This window comes from Somniosus microcephalus, chromosome 5 (genome assembly GCF_052327205.1).
Source record: "Somniosus microcephalus isolate GS21.2 chromosome 5, FLI_Smic_1.0, whole genome shotgun sequence".
NCBI lineage: Eukaryota > Metazoa > Chordata > Chondrichthyes > Squaliformes > Somniosidae > Somniosus > Somniosus microcephalus.
The window spans coordinates 206,142,167-206,166,836 of NC_140991.1; the positions used below are offsets into that span (position 1 = coordinate 206,142,167).

At 46.2% G+C, this 24,670-nt stretch overlaps 1 protein-coding gene across 2 annotated transcripts in view; it reads right to left on the reverse strand.

Moving 5' to 3' along the window:
* The window catches only part of chn2 (chimerin 2), a 449,790-nt gene that overhangs the window by 63,261 nt on the left and 361,859 nt on the right, over positions 1 to 24,670 (reverse strand). For both annotated transcript variants that reach the window (XM_085988610.1, XM_085988611.1), the window contains exon 8: positions 11,158 to 11,235. In XM_085988610.1, coding sequence (XP_085844736.1) covers positions 11,158 to 11,235 — 78 coding nt within the window. The remainder of the gene's footprint in view (positions 1 to 11,157; positions 11,236 to 24,670) is intronic.

Genomic DNA, 24,670 nt, shown 5'->3' on the forward strand with positions numbered 1-24,670 from the left:
CGGGACGCTAATGGCGGCGCCAGCCGTTAGCGCTGCACCGCTACCGATGACATCATCGGTGTGCGCAGCGCCCCGCTAACGCCCTGATCACGATATTTAGATGTGCCCCCTGCTTTAACGCCGGGCGCTATTTGCAACCGGTTCAGGGGGGCCTACCTGCGGCAGTAGAAGCGCTAATTAAAGGAGAGGTGCGGGGCGGCCATTTTTTTTGCTGGCCGCCTGCCAGCACCTCTCCGCGCTGCCGTCCCCATCCTCCTGAGCCCGCCCGCCCCCCCCCGCGGAGTGCCGACTGCGTTCGAAGAGCCCGGCACTTCTCCTCGGTGCTGGGCTCTTTAGCCGGCACTCGCGATCCTCGATCGCACTGCACAAGGCCCCTCCCCTTTAAGGGGAGGAAGGCCTGCAGTACCGCAGCGCGCCATGCTGCAGCGTGTGGCGCTGCGGCACGTTGCGCAGCAATATTCAGCTGCAGCGCCCCAAGAGGGATGCGGGGCGCCTCCAGTAGCGCCACGCTTCCCTCTGGGGCGCGCAAACTGAATTTCCAGCGGGCGGCCGTGACTGCTTCCGGGGCGCTACTTTTAGCGCCCTGGCGAGGCTGGCGCCCCAAACGGGGCTATAGTGAATTTCTAGGCCTTAATTTTGCTGCACAACATTCTACTTTGTTAATTCCATTTATGATCTAAACTGAGGCTGAAACACTAACCATCCAGTTATGACTGCTGGAAGCACAATACAAGTCTTTATCAGAGTAATATAGTACATTCATTATTAGTTGCAGCTATTTAAAAATGTAGTTAGCACTGTGAAATGTGCATGTTATTACAAATAAGCATAATATTAATGATGTACAACATTACATCTATATTTTGGAAACATTAATTGACGTTATTATATTTGACAAAAGATGAATTTAAATGCAATAGACACATTGCACAATATAATCAGGCGGTCTCAAGAAATGCATGACATGCTGGCTTTATAGTATTATTATGGGGAGAAAGCTTCAAGCACCCAAAGTTCCTGCTGTTTCTGAACTGAGTCCTAGGTTATTAAATTCTCAACTCTTAAATAACATCAGAATAATGGGCTGCAAGTTTGCCATGAAGATGCATTTACAGATAATAATTTCTGGTTGATTATATAAAGACACTTATTTACCATTCATTAAAAATGTTTTCCATGTGTACAAAGCAATATGTAATGCCATTTTATTTCAAGGTTGCATTGCCTCTGCAACTGTTTAAAATATAGAATCATAGAAACATAGAAGATCGGAGCAGGAGTAGGCCATTCGGCCCCTCGAGCCTGCTCCGCTATTCAATGCGATCATGGCTGATCATCCAAATTCAGTGCCCGGTCCCTGTTTTCTCCTCATACCCCTTGATCCCTTTAGCCTTAAGAAATATATCCAACTCCTTCTTGAATATATTTAATGAATTGGCCTCTACTGCCTTCTGTGGTAGAGAATTCCACAGGTTCACCACACTCTGGGTGAAGAATTTCCTCCTCATCTCAGTCCTAAATGGCTTACCCCTTATCCTTAGATTGTGACCCCTGGTTCTGGACTCCCCCGCCATCGGGAACATCCTTCCCGCATCTAGTCTGTCTAGTCCTGTTAGAATTTTATCCGTTTCAATGAGATCCCCTCTCATTCTCCTAAACTCTAGTGAATATAAGCCTAATCAACCAAATCTCTCCTCATACGTCATTCCTGCCATCCCAGGAATCAGTCTGGTGAATCTTCGCTGCACTCCCTCCATGGCAAGAACATCCTTCCTCAGATAAGGCGACCAAAACTGCACACAATACTCAAGGTGTGGTCTCACCAAGGCCCTGTACTACTGCAGCAAGACATCCTTGCTCCTGTACTCGAATCCTCTCGCTATGAAGGCCAACATACCATTTGCCTTCTTAACCGTCTGCTGCACCTGCACGCTTACCTTCAGTGACTGGTGCACAAGGACACCCAGGTCTCGTTGCACTTCCCCTTTTCCCAATCTATTGCCATTCAGATAATAATCTGTCTTCCTGTTTTTGACACCAAAGTGGATAACCTCACATTTATCCACATTATACTGCATCTGCCATGCATCTGCCCAATCACCCAACCTGTCCAAATCATGCTGGAGCTTCTCTGCATTCTCCTCACAGCACACACGCCCACCCAGCTTTGTGTCGTCTGCAAACTTGGCGATATTACATCTAGTTCCCTCGTCTAGATCATTATTATATATTGTGAATAGCTAGGGCCCAAGCACCGATCCCTGCGGTACCCCACTAGTCACTGCCTGCCACTCGGAAAAAGACCCGTTTATTCCAACTCTTTGCTTCCTGTCTGCCAACCAGTTCTCTATCCAAGACAGTACCTTACCCCCAATCCCATGTGCTTTAACTTTGCACGCTAATCACTTATGCGGGACCTTATCGAAAGCCTTCTGAAAGTCCAAATACACCACATCCACTGGTTCTCCCTTATCTATTCTACCAGTTACATCCTCAAAAAATTCCAGTAGATTAGTCAAGCATGATTTACCTTTTGTAAATCCATGTTGACTTTGTCTGATCCTGTCACTGTTTTCCAAGTGCTCTGCTATTACATCTTTTATAATGGACTCTAGCATTTTCCCCACTACCAATGTCAGGCTTACCAGTCTATAATTCCCCGTTTTCTCTCTACCACCTTAAATAGTGGGGTTACATTAGCTACCCTCCAATCCATGGGAACTGTTCCAGAGTCTATAGAATTTTGGAAGATGACCAGCAATGCATCTACTATTTCTAGGGCCACTTCCTTAAGTACCCTAGGATGCAGATTATCAGGCCTTGGGGATTTATCGGCCTTCAATCCCGTCAATATCCCTAACACAATTTCCCTACAAATACTGATTTCATTCAATTCCTCCCTCTCATTAGACCCTATGTTCCCCGACACATCTGGGAGGTTATTTGTGTCCTCCTTTGTGAAGACAAAACCAAAGTATATATTTAATTGGTCTTCCATTTCTTTGTTTCCCATTATAAATTCTCCTGATTCTGACTGCAAGGGACCTACGCTTGACTTCGCCAATATTTTTCTCTTCACATATCTATAGAAGCTTTTACAGTCAGTTTTTATGTTCCTTGCAAGCTTACTCTCGTACTCTATTTTCCCCCTTTTAATTAATCCCTTTGTTCTCCTTTGCTGAATCCTAAACTGCTCCCAATCCTCAGGTTTGCTGCTTTTTCTGGCCAATTTATATGTCCTCTCCTTGGATCTTATGCTATCCCTAATTTCCCTTGTTAGCCACGGTTGAGTCACCTTTTTTGTTTTATTTTTATGCCAAACAGGGATGAACAAATTCTGTAGTTCATCCATGCGATCTTTAAATGTTTGCCTTTGCCTATTCACCATCAATCCTTTAAGTAACGCTCCCCAATCCATCCTAGCCAACTCGCGCCTCACAACCATTGTAGTTTCCTTTATTTAATTTCAGGACCCTAGTCTCTGAGTCAACTACTTCACTCTCCATCTTAATGAAGAATTCTATCATATTATGATCGCTCCTCCCCAAGGGGCCTCGCACAACAAGATTGCTAATTAATCCTTTCTCATTACATAATACCCAGTCTAAGATGGCCTGATCTCTAGTTGGTTCCTCGACATATTGGTCCAGGAAATCATCCCGTATACACTCTAGGAATTCCTCCTCCACAGTATTGTTACTAATTTGGTCAGCCCAATTTATATGTAGATTAAAGTCACCCAGGATAACTGCTGTGCCCTTATTGCATGCATCTCTAATTTCCTGTTTAATGCCATCCCCAACCTCAGCATTACTGTTTGGGGGTCTGTATACAACTCCCATTAATGTTTTCTGCCCCTTGGTATTTCTCAGCTCTACCCATACAGATTCCACATCATCAGAGCTAATATCCTTCCTTACTGTTGTGTTAATCTCCTCTTTAACCAGCAATGCTACCCCACCTCCTTTTTGCCTGTCCTTCCTGAATATTGAATATCCCTGGATGTTGAATTCCCAGCCTTGGTCACCCTGGAGCCATGTCTCCGTAATCCCAATTATATCATATCCGTTTACATCTATTTGCACAACTAATTCATCCACCTTATTACGAATGCTCCTCACATTAAGACACAAAGCCTTCAAGCTTGTTTTTTTAACACTCTTAGTCCTTTTAGAATATTTACTGTAGCCTTTTTGATTCATTACCAAAACACAAGTCTGGTTTTAGCCAGGCCATTTTTTGAGGCGAGCACAATCTGGATAAACAAAATAATGCACAAGATCAAACATATTGATTCAAATTGCACATACAGCAGGAAACCCACTCTTCAGTGATAACGCTTACTATTGTAATAATTAATGGAAGAACTAAAGCCAATTGCTTTCCAGAGAATATAACAAGATTTTTTTCGAAGTAATCACTCAGAATTCCAGCACTTCTCAGCTCAATGCCAAAACACTTACTTGTGTTGATTCAATAAAAGAAATATGCTGGCCATCTGATATTTAAATCACAAGGGATGAGACAGTTCGGACATAAGGGGCTGGATTTTGTCAATGGGGACGTGATGGAGGCGGGACTCCCACTTTTTGGGTTGTAGTCCCGCCTCCATCGATTTGTGGCCAACCCACGCGATTTTACCTTGATTGACATTGTTGAGCCCGCCCAGCGGGCTCAGCAGGCCAATTAAGGGGCACCCGGTGAAAGGTGACGTCAGGGATTGACATTTCATCTGTCAAGAGCTTTTGACAGATAAAATATCAGCATTTGACAGCTCTGTGAAGCTGTCAAACACTGACAATCTGACTTCTAACTCGAGTCCTTCTCCACAGACTCAGTTAGAAATCTCTCCAGACTACAAAGCAGAATGCTGCAACTTTTGACAGCTCGCGGCCATTTTGCTTTCTGTGCCGGTGAGATGAGGGACTCCCGAGACCTGAAGGAAGGAAGCCTGCATTAGTAAGTAAAGGTAAGTAACTTTAAACACTTTACACACACCAAACACACTTACCTCTGCACTCATGCACCCATCACTCACCTGAACACCGGACATCTTGAACCCTCCAAACCCTTCAGGCCAACGGTCCGCCTCGCTAACTTGGTGTGGTTTGGAGCCATCAGGCAGCCCACACTTCAGGGCTAAAAATAGGAATTAGGCCAAAAACTGCCTGTTAACAGGCAGTTAATTGGCACTAATCCCCTTCCCGCCTCGGGGAGGCGGCGGCTCCCCGCACAGGTCGGATACCCACCTCCTGGGAAACGGGCATGGAGGCGGTTTGGGGGCGGGAAGGGTTTGTGCCCCCCCAGTTCTGCAATTTCCGCCCCCACTCCCACCTCCACGGGGCTTGGAAATTTGAGCCCAAGGAGTTTGTTACCCATAGCTCAACTGAAATTCCTCAGTTAGAACTAATATACAATAAACATTTCTTCACTTTTTGTCCAAAAGATGACTGGGGAATAATTGTTTAATTACACAATTAGTTCATGAGAGCAGGAGAGTGGAACTATTTGGATAGCTCCAGCTAAGAGACGGCAGAGATTCAATGGGCCGAATGGTCTCCTTCTGAGCTGTTACACTATGCTGTGTCATGGTTTAAAAGTACTTTGCGGCGTACCGATCACAGAAAGGACACAATCCGCTTTTCGGTCCATAGACTATAAATCAGGCGTCATGCCTTTAAGAAGGGTCACACCTTTAAGAAACTCGATCTGCAACATAGTTAAGCCCAGAGCGGGGGAGGGGCAGTCGAAGCTGTGGACTGATGAAAGGCAGTCGGACTTGGTGTAGTCTCTGACGCCATTTTTGTGTTCAACATGCAGTCTCAACAATTAAACCTTTTCTGTTGAACCTCTCCGAGTTCAGTATTTTTTGCTAGGAGTACGTAGACTCCTACATTGGTGACCCCGACGCTCAGGACGACTCCTAAGCGTAACCATGGCTGACACAAACGCAGTTTCTGTGAAGCTGCCGGAGTTCTGGGAGAACCTGGCCGCCGCCTGGTTCCTTCAAGCCGAATCGCAATTCCGGCTCCGCGGCATCACCGCCGACGCAACGATGTACGAGTACCTCCTCGCCTCCCTGGGCAGCTCCACAATCATGAAAGTCTGGACAACACTACAAAACCCTTCGGAGGAAGGCAAGTATGCACATCTCAAGGCCGCGCTCCTTAAAAAATTCACAGCCTCCCAATTTTTGCGCAACTGCCACCTCCTCGACCTCCCGGGCCTCGGTGACTCCACGCCGTCAGACTTGCTCTCACATATGCTTGCTCTGACCAACGAGAAACCGCCCGGCTCCCTCTTCCGCACGCTCTTTATCCGCCAACTACCTCCCAGCATCCGCCCGGTGATCGTGGCGTCCAGCCTCACGGACCTCGAGGCCCTGGCCGACGAAGCCAATAAGCTCCTGTCCACCGGCTCCAACCACGCCGTCACCCCCGACCTGGCCTCCGCAGCGTCGGCGCGCGCTCCACCCTCTATCGCGCGGCCACACAGCTCGGCCACGAGGCCCCCCAGGCCCCCACGTCCCCCAAGCCCTCCGACCCAGGGCTACTGCTACTTCCATACCCGGTTCGGCGCACGGGCACGCCGCTGCAGCCATCCCTGCACGTTTCCAACCGCCCCCACACCGGCCTACACGATGGCCGTGGGGCAAGCAGGCGCGCTGCTGTACGTTACGGACAGCGCCTCCGGACGCCGTTTCCTATGCGACACGGGCGCGCAGCGCAACATCATCCCCGCATCCGCCCTCGAGATCCAGCGAGGCGGGCACGGCCCTGCGCTGGCTGCTGCCAACGGCACCGACATCCGGACGTACGGCACCCGCACCATCGACCTCGCAGGCCGCTGCTACCACTGGGAGTTTATCACCACCAAGGTGCTCTCCCCGCTCCTCGGTGCGGATTTCCTGTGCGCCCATGGCCTGTTGGTCGACATGCCTCGGCGCCGCCTCGTGGACATGAACACCATGTCACCTATCCCAGGCGCCATGACCCCCCCCCAACCCGCCGAAATGGCGTGGCAGTGCTGCGCCCGCTCAACGGACGACTACTCAGCACTCCTGGCTGAGTTCCCAGCCCTCACCAACCCAACCTTCTCCGCAAAAGTTGCTAGGCACGGGGTAGAACACTTCATCCCCACCACAGGCCCACCGGTGTATGCCCACGCCCGCAGGCTGGACCCGGCCAAGCTGGAGATCGCGCGGGCCGAGTTCGCCACAATGGAACAGCTCGGCATCATCCGCCGCTCCAACAGCCCCTGGGCCTCCCCACTCCACATCGTCACCAAACCCAACGGGGGATGGCACCCCTGCGGGGACTACCGGCGCCTAAACGACGCCACCACGCCGGATCGGTACCGCATACCGCACATTCAAGACTTCTCGGCTAGACTGGCCGGCCGCTCAGTCTTCTCCAAAGTCGACCTGGTGCGCGGTTACCATCAGGTGCCAGTCCACCCCACGGACGTTCCCAAGATGGCCATAATCACCCCTTTGGGCTATTTGAGTTCCTCCGAATGCCCTTCGGCCTCAAAAACGCGGCCCAGGTCTTCCAGCAGCTCATGGACTCGGTCCTCCGGGACCTGAAGTTCCTCTTTGTCTACCTGGATGACATCCTGGTAGCTAGTTCCTCCAAGCAGGAACACATCGAGCACCTCCGCACCCTGTTCCAGCGGCTCAGTGAGCACGGGCTCATCATCAGCCCAGCCAAGTGCCAATTCGGCCTCAGCAGGATCGAATTCCTCGGCCACCACATCACGCAGGACGGAGCCATTCCCCTGCCCGCCAAGGTGCAAGCCGTCCAGCAGTTCCCCCGGCCTACCACCATCAAAGGCCTCCAGGAGTTCTTGGGGATGATCAACTTTTACAACCGCTTCATTCCCGGAGCGGCCTCCCTCATGCGGCCCCTATACGAAGCCCTCCGGGGTAAGAAAGACAGAATGGCGATCGAGTGGTTGGCGGACATGTTGACCGCTTTCGACTCGACCAAAAAGGCGCTCGCCGACGCCACCATGCTCGCTCACCCACAGCCCAACGCCAGGGTGGCCCTCACCACAGACGCCTCCGACCACACGGTCGGCGCCGTGTACGAACAGTGGGTCGACGGGGCCTGGCAACCACTGGCCTTTTTCAGCCGCCAACTGCGCCCCCCGGAAGCCAAATACAGCGCCTTTGACCGCGAGCTCCTCGCACTGTACCTGGCAGTCCGCCATTTTAGATTTCTTCTGGAGGGCCGCCCCTTCACCGCGTTTGTCGACCACAAACCCGACATTCGCGATGGCAAAATCTGCGGACCCGTGGTCAGCCAGGCAACAACGCCAGCTCGCCGCGGTGTCCGAATTCACCACGGACATCCGGCACGTCGCCGGTCGAGACAACGTGGTGGCCGACTGCCTATCCCGCCCCGCCGTCCACGGCGCCCACCTGGCAGTGGACTATGCTCAACTGGCAGCGGAGCAACGCACCGACCCCGATCTGCTCTCCACGCCCACAACCCTCCCAGGGCTGCGACTGACCGACGTCGCCTGCGGCCCATCCGCCGTCACAGTCAAATGCGACACCTCCTTGGCGCAACCCCGCCCCGTAGTCCCGGCGTCCTGGCGAAAACGGGTGTTCGACATTGTCCACGGCCTCTCACACCCCGGCACCCGCGCGTCCATTAGACTGGTGGCCAACCGATTTGTCTGGCGCAGCCTGCGCAAAGATGTGCGCGTCTGGTCCAGATCCTGCATAGCTTGCCAGCGTGCCAAAATCCACCAGCACGTCAAAGCCCCACTCGAGGAGTTCACCGTGCCAGAAAGAAGGTTTGACCACGTCCACATCGACCTCGTCGGCCCCCTGCCGCCATCACAAGGTCACACGCACCTGCTGACAATCGTGGACCGTACCACCCGCTGGCCCGAGGCCATTCCACTGACATCCACCACCACCACCGACATCGCGAGGGCGTTCATCGGTACCTGGGTCGCTCGGTTCGGCATCCCCTCCGACATGACGTCGGATAGAGGCCCGCAGTTCACCTCTGATCTGTGAGCCGCCATCGCCCGAAACCTCGGGGTGGCCGTTCACTGCACCACGGCTTACCACCCCCAAGCCAACGGACTATGCGAGCGATTCCACAGGTCCATGAAGGCGTCCCTCCGCGCCAGCCTCGAGGACGAGGCCTGGATCGACCGCCTCCCGTGGGTGCTACTTGGCCTACGCTCCGCGGTCAAGGAAGACCTGCAAGCCTCGGCGGTGGAACTCGTGTACGGCCAGCCGCTGCGCGTACCCGGAGAGTTCCTGCCCACCGCCACGACCCCCTGGTCGGCTGACCAGCAACGCCGCGCTTTCGCCAACCGAGCACAACAGTTCGCTCCGGTACCCACCGGCCGGCACGGCGAACCAGCAACCCGCGTACCACCTAGCCTGCACATGGCCAAATTTGTTTTCGTGCGCCATGACGCCCACCGAGGACCTCTACGGCCCCCATACGACGGACCCTACAAGGTACTCCAGATGGGGAACAAGTTCTTCCTCCTCGAAGTGGGCGGCAGAACTGACAAGGTGTTGGTCGACTGGCTCAAGCTGGTGCACCTAGAGCGCGACGAACCCGTTCAAGTGGGCCAACCCCCACCGCGGGGCAGACCGCCTAAGAGCCCGACGCGTCCGACCGCCCCGCTCCCGACACCAACCGCCAAGAGCCGTTCCGGCCGTGCCATCAAGCCGCCACGCCGGTTCGTACACTCCCTACTAGCGGATTCTGGGGGGAGCTGTGTGGCGTACCGATCACAGAAAGGACACAATCCGCTTTTCGGTCCGTAGACTATAAATCAGGCGTCATGCCTTTAAGAAGGATCACACCTTTAAGAAACTCGATCTGCAACATAGTTAAGCCCAGAGCGGGGGAGGGGCAGTCGAAGCTGTGGACTGATGAAAGGCAGTCGGACTTGGTGTAGTCTCGGACGCCATTTTTGTGTTCAACATGCAGTCTCAACAATTAAACCTTTTCTGTTGAACCTCTCCGAGTTCAGTATTTTTTGCTAGGAGTACGTAGACTCCTACAACTTCACAATTCATTATACTTACTACAAGAATGTTGAAATTTGAGCTGCCAAACACAAACGTGATTAGTTACAAGGTAAGCTGCTCATGAATGTACACCCATGATTATCTTGTTGCTCATTTCTGTTTTAAAAGGGCAGCACAGCGGCACAATGCATTGAAGGACCAAATTAGCACCAAGGCATGGTAGGAATTAGGTGCAGTTCAAAGTTTCCTGCACCACTGAATTCCTAATTTCAGTCACATAATTTTGAGCAAATGCTGACTGAGGCCATGTACTTTCCCCAAGGAAAAAAGGAAAATCGAAAGGAGAGTTACTTCTCGATCATTCTCGTGCACTTCCTATTGGTTAGTTTAAAGTTGCATTGAGGACACAGAGACTGATATTCCCCACCCCCGCCATCTCCAGTTGGCGTGCAACTTGTGGCGAGCAGGAAACAAAGCTAAAGGGATCGACAAACTAACTACAACTTTTGTTTGAATGATTCATTTTACGATTAAGTAACACTAATTTTAAACATTAGTTAAAATGCTTGCTAGACTGTTGAAGAAAATGTTATGGGTTGCCACAACTAGAATAATGTAGCTAACAAAGCTAATTAGTAGTAATCTTATATTTTCTACAACAGTGAGTTATAAGAGACAGCAGCTGCAGTGATTGTGGAGAACTTCAATCACATACCAGCATAACTACCATTGCTTTACACCTTTCTGTTGCAGAAACATTGATCATAGTAAGTTTCATTATCAGTCCAGTTTTAATTAGATACAGTTAAAGAGCAGTTAATTAACGAGAAGCATAACAGAAAACTGATCCCTAATTCTGAAATATATAATTGACGTAGAAACGATGCATACTTGGAATTTTAAGCATGTTTAAAGAGTGTAAATAAATCTAAACAGTCACATTTCCGTGAGTGTCCTGCAATGTTTTATTAAAAGATACTGAACTGAAGTGAAAGTGGTAACAGTTCTGTACAACTTCCAATTACTATTAACATTCAATTACTTTTAGCAGCGATAAGGTCAAGCATGGAGGATTTGCTAATTACAAATAATGCCAGCCTTCATTGTATTCAGCAGTTTAATTACAGAAATTTAAAAGACAGTCTTACCTTAAAATTGTGAGCTTTTTCATAATTGAAATGGTTCTCAGTTTGTTTCAAAGCAGCTCTTCTGACAAGTGAGGTGATCTGTGAATAGGCAAAAAGTTTCAGAGGTTGCCATAACACTGTATTCCTTCTACCTACTTTCATCCCTAGTGCCACAGCCAGCAGTTCTTGATGCTTCTTGTCCTTTTTGGATTTGTGCAGAACAGGAGGACATGTCTGGTCACTCTCTAACCACGGTTCCCGAGACGGCATGGTGTTAGGATCCCAAATACGTTCCCTGTCCTCTGAGCTGTGAAGTTTTAACGTCCTCAAGTTTGCCAAACAGCCTCTAATGTTAGCAACCAAAGTGGCAGCAGCTGCACTCCATTCTGCAGAGACCTCAGGCATGTGACTTGAATGGGCTGTCTTGTGTGATGGAAGGGGCTTCTGCATCTGAATGAGTCTTAGCAAAGGCCTGTGTGAGCACTCAAGGCAGACGTGTGCTGCAGACAAAAGCTCACATTCATAAACCCTGAAAAACCTTGGCAACAGTTTCTAGACAGACGTTAGAGAAACTTTAGGCAGGGGGTGGTAGTTCTGCACCCTGAGACCACAGCAGATTTCAAAGGGCCGATCCGTTCTGCATGGTACCACATTAAAGAAACTAGTTCAGACAGCACTGGTCAGACACTGCATCCAATTACACAGCAAATCAAACCCAGAGGGTTGCAAGACCTTCTGATCGGGGCCAAGAGATTAAAGTGCATAAAAAAAATCCACTCAAGGGTAATCTTACAGTATGCAAATCCCTTTTCATATCCTGTGGAAATGAATATCCTATAAGACAGCAATATCAGAGGATTAACAAGACTCTACAATGCATTGTGAGTTTAAAAATAAATTCTTCATGTTAATAAATAGTGTTAAGAAATCATGCAAATTAATTTACAGAATTTGACACTATGTTAAAACTAAAATCAAGATTTTGTGCAAAAGCAGGCATCTTTCCTAAGGTTAAAATTGCCATGCACAAAAAATCTCAGTACTTTCTCAAAAATGTAAATATTAGAACTATAACAAATGTAGAAAAGGTAAGTATAAAATTCTTGGGGATAAAACATTCCTGGCTATCCCAGCTTTCCCAAGTGTCGGTTCCCCGATTTGCGAATGAACCCGACACCTAGCGCCGGGAAGCGGATTAAAGGCAATTACCTGCTTATTAACAGGTACTTGCCAGTAATTGTCAGCCTATTTTTGAATTTTGCCACTTCTGGCTCGCGTTTCCCGATGTCCGGACAACACGCCAGGTAAGTCTGGCATGTTGCGAGTCTGCTGTAATGTTTCTGGATTGCTGGCAGCTGCAGAAGTGGTGTGAAGGATCCAATGTTGCACATGGTGAGTCTCAGAGGAAAGAAAATGTTGGGTACAGCATTTTTAATACATTTACAGATTTCTTTAGCATACAAGTTTTTAAATCCATGTTCAGTGCCACCTCATTGGGAGAACCTCTCTCACCAGTGACAGATCGCTTCTGTCACCTCACCTGCAGCTGCCATCTATTCCAGCCTATGGAGGGAGTCACTGGAGAGCCTGGGTGCAAGAGGTCACCTTTGTGCAGTGATTGTCAGTGTTTCCAGCACCTCAATGCTGTCAAACACTGAGAAATCAACTGTCAAAATAAAATTGTGCATGGTCCCTTTAAGGAAACCAGCAAATGACGTGTCATCAAATGACGACATCTGACCCGCTTCCTGTTAATTGGCCGGCAAGCCCACAGGGCGGGCTGAACAAGGTCAATCAAGGCAAAATCACGTCTGTGGGTCAGATGCAGCTGGGAGCGGGACTGGAAGCAAGGATGGAAGCAAAAGACAGGAAGGAGAAAAGCAAAAGTGGCAGTCAGAGAAATCAAGGGTGTAAATCAAACATGGCCACAGTAAATAATAATTCTAAAAGGTCTAAGAGTGTTAAAAAAAACAAGCCTGAAGGCTTTGTGTCTTAATACGAGGAACATTCGTAATAAGGTGGATGAATTAGCTGCCCAAGTAGATGTAAACGGATATGATATAATTGGGATTACGGAGACATGGCTCCAGGGTGACCAAGGCTGGGAATTCAACATCCAGGGGTATTCAATATTCAGGAAAGACAGGCAAAAAGGAAAAGGAGGTGGGGTAGCATTGCTGGTTAAAGAGGAGATTAACACAATAATAAGGAAGGATATTAGCTCTGATGATGTGGAATCTGTAGGGGGTGAGCTGAGAAATACCATGGGGCAGAAAACGTTAGTGGGAGTTGTATACAGACCCCCAAACAGTAATGCGGAGGTTGGGGATGGCATTAAATGGGAAATTAAGAGATGCGTGCAATAAGGGCACAGCAGTTATCATGGGTGACTTTAATCTACATATAGATTGGGCTAACCAAATTAGTAACAATACTGTGGGAGGAGGAATTCCTAGAGTGTATACGGGATGGTTTCCTGGACCAATATGTCGAGGAACCAACTAGAGATCAGGCCATCTTAGACTGGGTATTATGTAATGAGAAAGGATTAATTAGCAATCTTGTTGTGCGATGCCACTTGGGGAGGAGCGATCATAATATGATAGAATTCTTCATTAAGATGGAGAGTGAAGTAGTTGACTCAGAGACTAGGGTCCTGAAATTAAATAAAGGAAACTACAATGGTATGAGGCGCGAGTTGGCTAGGATGGATTGGGGAATGTTACTTAAAGGGTTGATGGTGGATAGGCAATGGCAAACATTTAAAGATCGCATGGATGAATTACAGAATTTGTTCATCCCTGTTTGGCATAAAAATAAAACAAAAAAGGTGACTCAACCGTGGCTTACATGGGAAATTAGGGATAGCATAAGATCCAAGGAGAGGACATATAAATTGGCCAGAAAAAGCAGCAAACCTGAGGATTGGGAGCAGTTTAGGATTCAGCAAAGGAGGACAAAAGGATTAATTAAGAGGGGGAAAATAGAGTACGAGAGTAAGCTTTCAGGGAACATAAAAACTGACTGTAAAAGCTTCTATAGATATGTGAAGAGAAACAGATTGGTGAAGTCAAGCGTAGGTCCCTTGCAGTCAGAATCAGGGGAATTTATAATGGGGACAAAGAAATGGCAGACCAATTAAATACATAAATTGGTTCTGTCTTCACAAAGGACACAAATAACCTTCAGAGATGTCGGGGAACATAGGGTCTAATGAGAGGGAGGAACTGAATGAAATCAGTATTTGTAGGGAAATGGTGTTAGGGAAATTGACGGGATTGAAGGCTGATAAATCCCCAGGGCCTGATAATTTGCATCCTAGGGTACTTAAGGAAGTGGCCCTAGAAATAGTAGCTGGTCATCTTCCAAAATTCTATAGACTCTGGAACAGTTCCCATGGATTGGAGGGTATCTAATGTAACCCCACTATTTAAAAAAGGTGGTAGAGAGAAAACAGGGAATTATAAGCCTGACATCGGTAGTGGGGAAAATGCTAGAGTCCATTATAAAAGATGTAATAGCAGAGCACTTGGTAAACAGTGACAGGATTGGACAAAGTCAACATGGATTTACAAAAGGTAAATCATTAAATATATTCAAGAAGGAGTTAGATATATTTCTTGAGGCTAAAGGGATCAAGGGATATGCAGAGAAAGCAGGGACAGGGTACTGAATTTGGATGATCAGCCATGATCTCATTAAATGGCGGAAGAGGCTCGAAGGGCCGAATGGCCAATCCTGCTCCTATCTTCTATGTTTCTATGGAAACCACCTGACCCGCACCCAACCTGCCTCCATTAATAAAATCGTGGCCTAAACCTTCCCATCCCTGGCTAACTATAACCCTCTCTACAGCACTATAATCATTCAAGGACAGCAGTAGTTTTTTTACACCATTAAGACAAAGTTCAAAGAACACTGTGCATTGAGAAACAATACAATGGATCTGTAGTAACAATGGAAAATGCTCAAAAGGGACAACAAGTCAATCAGCATCTGGAAGAGAAAGTTAATGTTTTAGCTGTAATTCTTAACCAGAACAAATTCTGTACATTCTTGAGATTTGACATTACAGTTTTCAACGTTAGAACATGCCAGAAATTATTTCTACAGATGTTTTTCAAATGGTATGTTTTAAAAATCTGTACATAAATATCAGTGTTCACAAGGGTATGGGTCTAATACCGGATCATCACTGCATAAATGTTTTGAAATTGCTGAAACAGACATAAAATTGACAAGCAGGTAACTGGAAAGAGGCTGATGCATCTTTGAAGAAACTACTTCCTGTAGTACATGTCAGCTGTAATGTGCTATGTCAGACATATATCAGCAGTTGCCCCAGATGTTCTGGAACATGGTCATATGATGTCAGCCAAAGTTATGGCATTTAAACCCGAAGAGTAGAACAAATGGAACAATAAGAGTGCAATTATTTTCTGTTGTAAAAATAAATTATTAATTAATTAGTGACTATATCATAGCAGTACAGTATAAGGAATTAAATAGAGAAGTTATCCAAACCCATTCGCTTTGGATTGACTTGAGGAATAACAAGAGGTTAGTCATACAGCTGCAAGTATATTTTAGGCTGCCAAACAGTGTAAAGGAAATTGCGCCTGACATTTGTAGATAAATTAGTGATAACAACACCTTGCATTTATATAGTGCCTTTAACATAGTAAATAAATGCAAGGTGCTTCACAAGAGCATCAAACAAAGTCTGACACTAAGCCACATAAGCAGATATTAAGACAGGTGGTGAAAAAGCTTGGTCAAAGAGGTAGGCTTTAAGGAGAGTCTTAAAGGAGGAGAGTGAGGTAGAGAGGTTCAGGGAGGAAATTCCAGAGCTTAGGGTTTAGGTAGCTGAAGGCAGGGCCACCAAAGGTGGAGCGATGAAAATTGAGGATGCGCAAGAGGCCAGAATTGGAGGAGTGCAGCAATCTTAGAGGGTTGTAGGGCTGGAGGAGATTACAGAGATAGGGAGGGGTGAGGCCGAGGAGGGATTTGAAGACAAGAATGAGAATTTTGAAATCGGTAAACGGGACTTGGTGCAAGTTAGGATATGGGCAGCAGAGTTTTGGATGTGCTCAAGTTTCGGGAGGATGCAAGGTGGGAGGCCGGCCAGGAGAGCATTTATCATGTATTAACAACAGAATTATAATTGTAGTCGGTCTTAATTATCCAAAAGTGGAATGGGATAGAGAAAATGTTTCTAGTGAGAAAGGGGAGGTTTTTTACACTAAGTTCAACATGGTTTTCAATATGGTTTTCTCAGTCACTGTGTTGCTATTCCAACAATGAAGGAAGCACTACTTGACCTGGCTTTTGGCAATGAAGAAAACCAAGTAGGTAACCTAAATGTAGGGGTACATTTGTGAAGCAGTGACCACAATATAATTAGGTTCAGTAAAAAAAATGAAAGGAAATAGAAAAGTCAAGGACAAGGGTACTTGACTGGAAAAAATATATAGAAATTATGGCAAGATATAGCAGAGAGAAAAATTTGGCAAGTAGAAATTTAGATCAGCAATGGAAAATATTTAAACAGGGAATAGAAAGGGTTCAAATCAAGTCTATTCCAGTAAGGAAAAAGGGAATGCATTGAAAGCTGGGATTCCATGGGTGAAAAGGAAGATTAAATAAAATTTGACACTAAAAAAAATGAGCACTTCTAGGGCGGATAATAAAAATGAAAGTCATGCCGGCAGATGGTGACACCAAGGCAGCATGAGACCAGGAAAGAGAGTGGGGAAAAGATAGATTCTTGGGGGACTCCAGAGGTGATGGTATGGGAAGAGAATGAAAGAAAGACTTGCATTTATATAGCACCTTTCACAATCTCAGGACATCCCAAAGTGCTTTACAGCCAATGAAGTACATTTAAAGTGTAGTCACTGTTGTAATGTAGGAAATGCAGCAGCCAATTTGCACACAGCAAAGTCCCACAAACAGCAATGTGATAATGATCAAATAATATGTTTTTGTGATGTTGATTGAGGGATAAATATTGGCTAGGACACTGGGGATAATTCCGCTGCGCTTCTTTGAAATAGTGCCATGGAATCTTTTATATCCACCTGAGAAAGCAGGCAGGGCTTCGGTTTAATGTCTCATCTGAAAGACGGCACTTCTGGAGTGTCAGCCTAGATTTTTGTACTTAAGTCTCTGGAATGGGACCTGAACCCACAACCGTCTGACTCAGACGTGAGAGTGCTATCAACTGAGCCATGGCTGACAATGGGAGGAGAAAGAGAAACATAGGAGGAGGAGGAGGAGGAGGAGGAAGAGAAAGAGAAGGAGGAGGAGGAAAAAAGAGAGAGAAAAAGAGGAGGAGAGGAGTGAAGTGAGGTGATGTAGAACAGTCAAAGAAGGTTGTTATTCCAAGAGAAACGGTACTAAAGAAGTTACTTAAACTTAAGATAGACAAATTGCTGAGGTCTGAGGATCCTGAGGGAAGCTAGAGAAGAAATAGTGAAAGCTCTCACTATAATTTTCCAAAATTCTGTTGTGCCAGAAGATTAGAGGTGGCAAATGTGACTCTTCAAAAAGGAAACAGTTAAGCCATTAAATGTTGGTGGGGGCATAAAACAGGTGGTATCGGATCGGCCGCCAGTTGTACATCCCGCCCAGTTTTCCTTTCCATTTAAGTCCATTTTGACCCCCAACCAAAGTTGAATTTTACCTCCTATAATTTTACTTCAATTCTTGGTAAACTGCTAGAGACTATGGGGGGAATTTTTCGGGGGACCAATGGGCGTGTTTGGTGGTGGGTCGGGTGGGGAATTTTTTTTTTGACAGTGGGTAGGGAACCCGCTGTCAACCCACCGCCACGCTAGTTTCCAAGATGTCGGGTCCGTCATCGCTGAACAGACCTGACACCAAGGGGCGGGGGAGGCAATTTAGATGATTAAGAGCATGTTAACAGGCACTTAAAAACTATTTTAAGCTCACCTTTAGGTTTTAAGAGTTCGCCTCCCCAGCTTCCCCGCTGCTCGGGAATCACGTCAGCTAAGGAGGTCAGGAGTTGTGTCAGCATGGGATCATTTCTTAACTTGACAGCTACAAATTGTAAAGCTCCCATTTCATAGCTGTTCACCTTCCAAGGTCAGAAGCTTTTACTTACTGCATTTGGAAGACAGATTGAGATTTATGCAGCTTGCAAGTGTTTGGAGCAAACTCTGTATCCAGTGTCACCTCATTGGAACAACCTCTCTCACCACTGACAGACCGCTTCTGTCATCAGAACTTCACCTGTCATCTATTCCATCAGCATCGGTGCCCTTGAAACTATCTCACCTTGGTCCTCAGAATCCCACCATGATCAGCCCCAACACCAGCAGCATCAGGCACACCAGCAGCACCAACAACAACACCAACCTTCTCCACAATCAACTGATGCTGCACAGGACAGAGGGCATCAGCACCCGAGCACATTGCTGCCCAAGACACCAGGGATGACCTCACCATAGACAGATTTACTTCACTTGATGCTGTACACCCTGGCTTCCACATAATGCGCCAGATTGGCACCTCCCCACACCAACACCATAAAGCATCCCTACAATGCCCAAGCCATTCCTTTCACACTCATGACCATTGCGGGGAGTACCATTATGTCTCACCATTCACTGCAATTCACTAAACCACTTCCAAAGGTGCACACCAATCTGTCTAAGAACATAAAGTGTTGAAAATAAAGATTTCAATGTTTAGCAGCACATTAACAGAAATTTCACATGAACACTGGCTTAAAACACCCAAGTGGCTATCCTTGCGTGTTGTTAGTATGATTGGACTAGGATGAGGGTGAGTGTGAGGGGTGGCTAGTGAGATGGGGAAGTGATAATGTAGATAGAGAGGGATGGGTGGAGGTGCAAGGTAAGTTGGTGTGAGTAAGGATGTGCCGGAGTAGGGTAGGGAAGGCAGAGTGATAGGGATGTGATGAGTGGCACAGCAGGATGAGTTTAAGTGTGGCTTTGCAGTAACATTTCATGATCTACTGAGATCATTGAAAGCTTTGTGCTACTGCAGCCTGGTCCTCCTGATGACATCCCTACTTGTGCCCTCCTGTGCAATGTGCAACCAGGTTGCGTTGGTCTTCTGGGGAGGACTCTTCCGCCCATGGGAAGGGAAGAAAACCTCTCTGCGTGCTATGACTCCCTCCATAAGCATATGGAGGGAGTCATGGGAGATCCTGGGTGCAACCGTGCACCTTTGTGCAGTGTTTGTCAGTTTTTGCAGCACCTCAATGCTGTAGAACACTGACAGCACAACTGTCAAAATTAATTTGCGCATGGTCTCTTTAAGGAAACTGGCTGATGACGCGTCATCAAATGACGTCATCAGACCCACTTCCTTCAACTGGCTGGGAAACACGCTGGGCGGGCTTAACAAGCCCAACCAGAGTAAGATCACTTTGGGCAGCGGGCTGGAGCAGGCAGCGAAGTTGCAACACGCCACCGATCCCGCCGCACCGGCCCTGCTGAGGTTGGGGAAATTGTGGCCTATAATACAGGATGAAATGACTAACTACTTGAAGCAACATGAATTAATCACAGCCAGTCATAATGGATTTCTAAAAGTTTTCTGTGCTTCACCAAACTTTTAGAATTCTTTGAAGCTATATCTGAGAGGATAGATAAAGGAAATGCAGTGAATAAGGTTTATATGAATTTTCAAATAGCGTCTGATAAGGTACTATGTAAAAGACCTCTGCCAAACATAATGGCACATGAACATAAGGGGAATGTGGCCATGTGGTTAGATGGTTAGAGAGCACAAATGACAGGGTAAGGAACTTTCTCAGAATCAACATGTGGTGAGTGTTGTTCCACACGAGTCTGTGTTGGAGCTGTTCTTATTTAGCATACACATAATGATCTGGACTGCGAAATTCAAAATAAACAATATCAAAACATGTTTATGGCACCAAATTGGAAAATTGTGATAAGAATTGTGGAAAAAAGTGTAGGAGGGCATAGAACGGCTAGCAGGATGGGAAGATAGCTGGTAAATACAGTTAAATGCAGTAAAGTGTAAAGTAATACATTTTAGAAATAAGATTGAGGAAGAAAATACACCTGAAAATGGTAAGATGTTACACTGAGTAGAGGATCAGAAGAAACTCCTGAGGAAAGCTAGAGAAGAAATAGTGAAGGCTCTCACTATAATTTTGCAAAATTCTGTGGAAAGGAAAGTTGTGCCAGAGGATTAGTGTATAAGGCTATTAAATAATAGCAGTGCACGTGGATAAAGACATAAAAAAGACAAAGAATCCTTTGCTTTGTATCTAGAGGTATAGATTACAACAGGAAATGGTGAACATATAGTTAAACTAGTTAGGCTGCAGTTGGAGTATTGTGTACAGTTTTGGACACCCCAATATAGGAAGGATATAAAATAGTGTCTGACTAACTTGATTGAATTCTTTGATGAGGTAACAGAGAAGGTTGATCAAGGTAGTGTAGCAGATATTGTATATATGGACTTTCTGAAGGCCTCAGCTGGAGTATTGGGGACAATTCTGGGCACCACACTTCAGGAAAAATGTAAAGGCCTTAGAAAGGGTACAGAGGAGGTTTACCGGGATGTTACCAGGGGTGAGGGACTTCAGTTATGAGGAGAGGTTGGAAAAGTTAGGACTGTTCTCCTCAGAACAGGGAAAGTTAAGACGTGACCTAATAGAGGTTTTCAAGATGATGAGGGGTTTTGATAGAGTAAATAGGGAAAAATTATTCCCTCTGGTGAGTGAGTCAATAACTAGAGGTCATAGATTCAAAACCATTGGCAAAAGATCTAGAGGAGAGATGAGGAGAAGTTTTTTCACTCAGGGTTGTCGGGATCGGGAACGCTCTACCTGAAAAGGTGGTGGAAGCTGATTCCATAAATAATTTTAAAAGTGAGTTTGACAGGTACTTGAGGATTACAGGGTTACGAACAAAAAGCGGGGATGTGGGACTAAGCACGACTGCGCTTTCAAAGAGCCAGCACAGGCACGACGGGCTGAATGGCCTCCTTCTGTGCTGTAAGTTTCTATGATTCTATGAAAAGTGGCGTGTAGGTTAACTAGATTGTAACAGGGATGAGAAATTATAGTTATGAAAAGAGTTGAGAAATGTTGGCTTTTTTCACTTGAGATAGAAAAAGTTACAGGTGACCTCAACATGATGATGGATTATGATGAGGTAAATAGTGATAGATTATTTTCTCTGGTCAGTGAGACAGTAATGAGAGACCACAGATTTAAGATTTTTATAATATAGTTGAAGAATGGATTAGAAAAATGTCTTTACAGTTACAGGAAACTCTCTTTTAACCGGCACCTAAATATCCGGAAATCTCTCTTAACCAGCAAAATTCAGGAGTAGGTTCAGGTACGTTTTAATATATATTAGTGGCCGTGTAACCGGGGTTCCTGGATCCGTGGCCGTGTAATCGGGGTTCCTGCACCTGTTGCCATGCAACAGGGACTCCTGGATCTGTGGCTGTGTAACTGGGACTCCTGCACAAATGCTGTGTAACTGGGGCTCCTGCACCTGTGGCCGTGTACGGGGCTCTCGTACCTTGGTAAGTATACCTCTCTGTAATCCGGACTTTTTGATCAACCGGCACCACGCCAGTCCCGTCGGTGCCGGATAAAAAAGAGCTTCCTGTAGTTAGAATGTGGAAATCTGTGCCACAATCCATTCTAAAGCATATATAAGTTTTTTTTAAAAAGAGAATTAGATATTGGCTTGGATTTTGTGGTAAAAATAATAGAGAGGCTATCAGTGCTCACCGTTATTAAAGAGTAAATTGGAGAGCAACTTATGGTGACCGCACATGTGCAATTAAATGCAGAAATCAGGAAGTTGCTGTCTGAGTTGTCCCTGCTCCTGTTGTGCTGAGAGACTCGGCATTCAAACACATGAAAGGGCGTGAAGTTGGAGTACTTACGTGATAGATACCCACTAAACATGCCAGAAAATGTTTGGGCTTGTCCATTCAAGTGTAAGTGAATTTTTAATGGTGTGATAAGTCTTAATTATTGCCAAACAACCTCTCTGGCACTGAAAATTAACTGTTAGTGTGGAGGCTCATTCCTTCTGATTTTATTGTTGGAGATTTAATTTTTTTTAAAACTTTTTCTGTCTCTTTTATCTCTCTCTCTCAATTCCATCTTTCTTCCACTTTCTGTGTATGATTTGGCATTGAATTAACTATTCTAACTTACACTTCCTGATTTAGACTTTGCGTGCCTCAGTAAGGACTCGTCAATCTGATTGGTTAAGGAGACAGTTGCTTGGCCTGTTCACACAAGCCCCAGATCCCCTGTAGAGGGCGCTGCACTTTTTTTCCGGTGCAAAAGCCCATAAAAAGTCTGCGGGCAGGTGTAAGTTTAATGAACAGCTGACGCCGTCCGTGTGCCGCTGACTGCAAAATCCAGGCCAATGATTTTTTTAAAAGGAATATTAAAAGGTGTGGCGATCGAACGGGAGAGTGGGATTAGACGAGGGGGCTGATGTGGAGGAAAACACTTGATAGGTCACATGCATGTTTCTGTGCTGGAACAATCTATAATTGTATCTCAATTAGATATTATGACCCAGAACTTCGGGTCTCCACGGGTGAGTACGCACGGGGTACTCACCCGTAAGCCCAATGGAAGTGCCGGTTTCCTGCATGCACGGGAAACCGGCACTTCCGTTCCCCTGAACGAAGGGGTTCAGAGTTCGAACGCGTGCGCATCGAACTTAGGTTTTTTTTGCAGGTTTTCCCGGGAGGGTAAGTCTCCAGAAGTTAGACATGTAAAAAGCAGTCGCAAGGCCTGCTTTTTACAAGGTAAGTGGTGAATTAATTAAAATTTAAACATTTTTTCCACAGGTTTATTATTTTTAAATACTTTAAAGCAAGGTAAGTTTATTTTTAGCCCCGTTAGAAAATAAAATTACTTTTTTCAAAAATTTAAATTATTGTTTAAAATAGTTATTTCATGTAATTTATAGTTTATTTAAAAAATGTGATTTAAAAAAAATGTATTTGAAGATTTAGTGCTGTTTTGGGGCCGTAGTATTTATAAGTCTTGACAGCTCTTCCTGTCAATCTTATGAATGGAGCATTCCCTGCTCCGATTGGCTCCCCATGGTCCATGTGATCCCAGGGGACGCATCGAACTAACTGCGCCCCTGGGATATGCAAGCACTGTGCGCCGGCAGCTGGACCAGGCCCCGGATCGGAATTCCATGGGGGCCCACAGCTCAAAGACCGGCGTGCAAGGTAAGTGCAGATCGGGGGCTTGCACCCGCGGAAAGCCCCCGACCCGAATTTCTGGGCCAATGTGCTAGTAATTAAGCTGCACTATAATATTTTACATTTACAAATGAACTCATCAATGAGCTAGAAAATACCACAGTAAGTCAGGCTTATTTGCAAATCAAAAGTCCCTGCTTTACCAAGGCATATTTCTAGTTGCATTTTGTTTTTTTTTCAAATGTTCTCCCCCGAAGACACTGACATCTTGCTGAAGTACAGATCCATAAATGCTAGTTGACCTCTTCTATCTAACCCAATTGCCTTTATTCACGTGTGAGCCTCAACAGTGAGTTATTCTGCTGATTATTCAATCATAGAGGGAAGAACAGTTGAGTCCAATTCTGTCCTCATCTGATGTTCACGTAGCACACTTCCAGCAGGTTCACTGGATAGCAATCACAGTGATCCTCTGACTAACCCAGGGGTACTGCAGTCAAATGAACACCTCTAAAGCTATTTTTGCTGAGTTCAGCTAACCTGGTACAGACCCAGGATCAAACCTGGGACCTTCTCGATCTGTGTGGCCCAGCTGCTCACCGAAACAACTTGCAGAGCCATCCAGGGAGTTTTTAACATTTTATTTCCCCCCGCCCCACAATGCCTCCATCCTCCATTTAGATCTCCCTTTACCATGGCTCAGCCAACAGAGGCAGCAGGCAACAAACTCAGCAGGCAGCCTGCTTGCAGACTTCTACTAATGTTGCTTTTGCCTCATCCATTGGGAGGTGCAGAAGTGCAGTTAGGTCAACTTGCTGAAGGTCATGATCATGAAGGCACTGTATGAGGAACTGAATAAATTAGCCGAGGTCCTACAGCTCTGTGGGACAGCGTATGCCTTGTCACGCTACTTCCACCTGGATTTCAATCTGTTAGAATGCCTCATTTTCTGTTGGTAGTCTGAACTTGCCAGCCATCAGACTGTGCTGCATTGTCCAATACTCAATTATAAATGTTAACAGGAAAAAATAAACATCTCACAGGGAAAAAAAGGTTTGTGTGTTCCTCCGTCAATAAACTGCAAGACATCTGTTAGCAAACAAAGAACTATTCAACTTTCAAAGTACACACATTTTTCTGCTTTCATGATTCAGTAAAAGCAACTTTCTGTACATTCTGAGACGTTGCTTTTTCCTGGCAATGCACAAACTCCCAGTTGCGATATCTCCAGCATAAAGTCTTTGAAAGCTTGAGTACATTTATTTTTCACCTCGATAAGACAAGCTTAGCTTCCAAGTTAGGC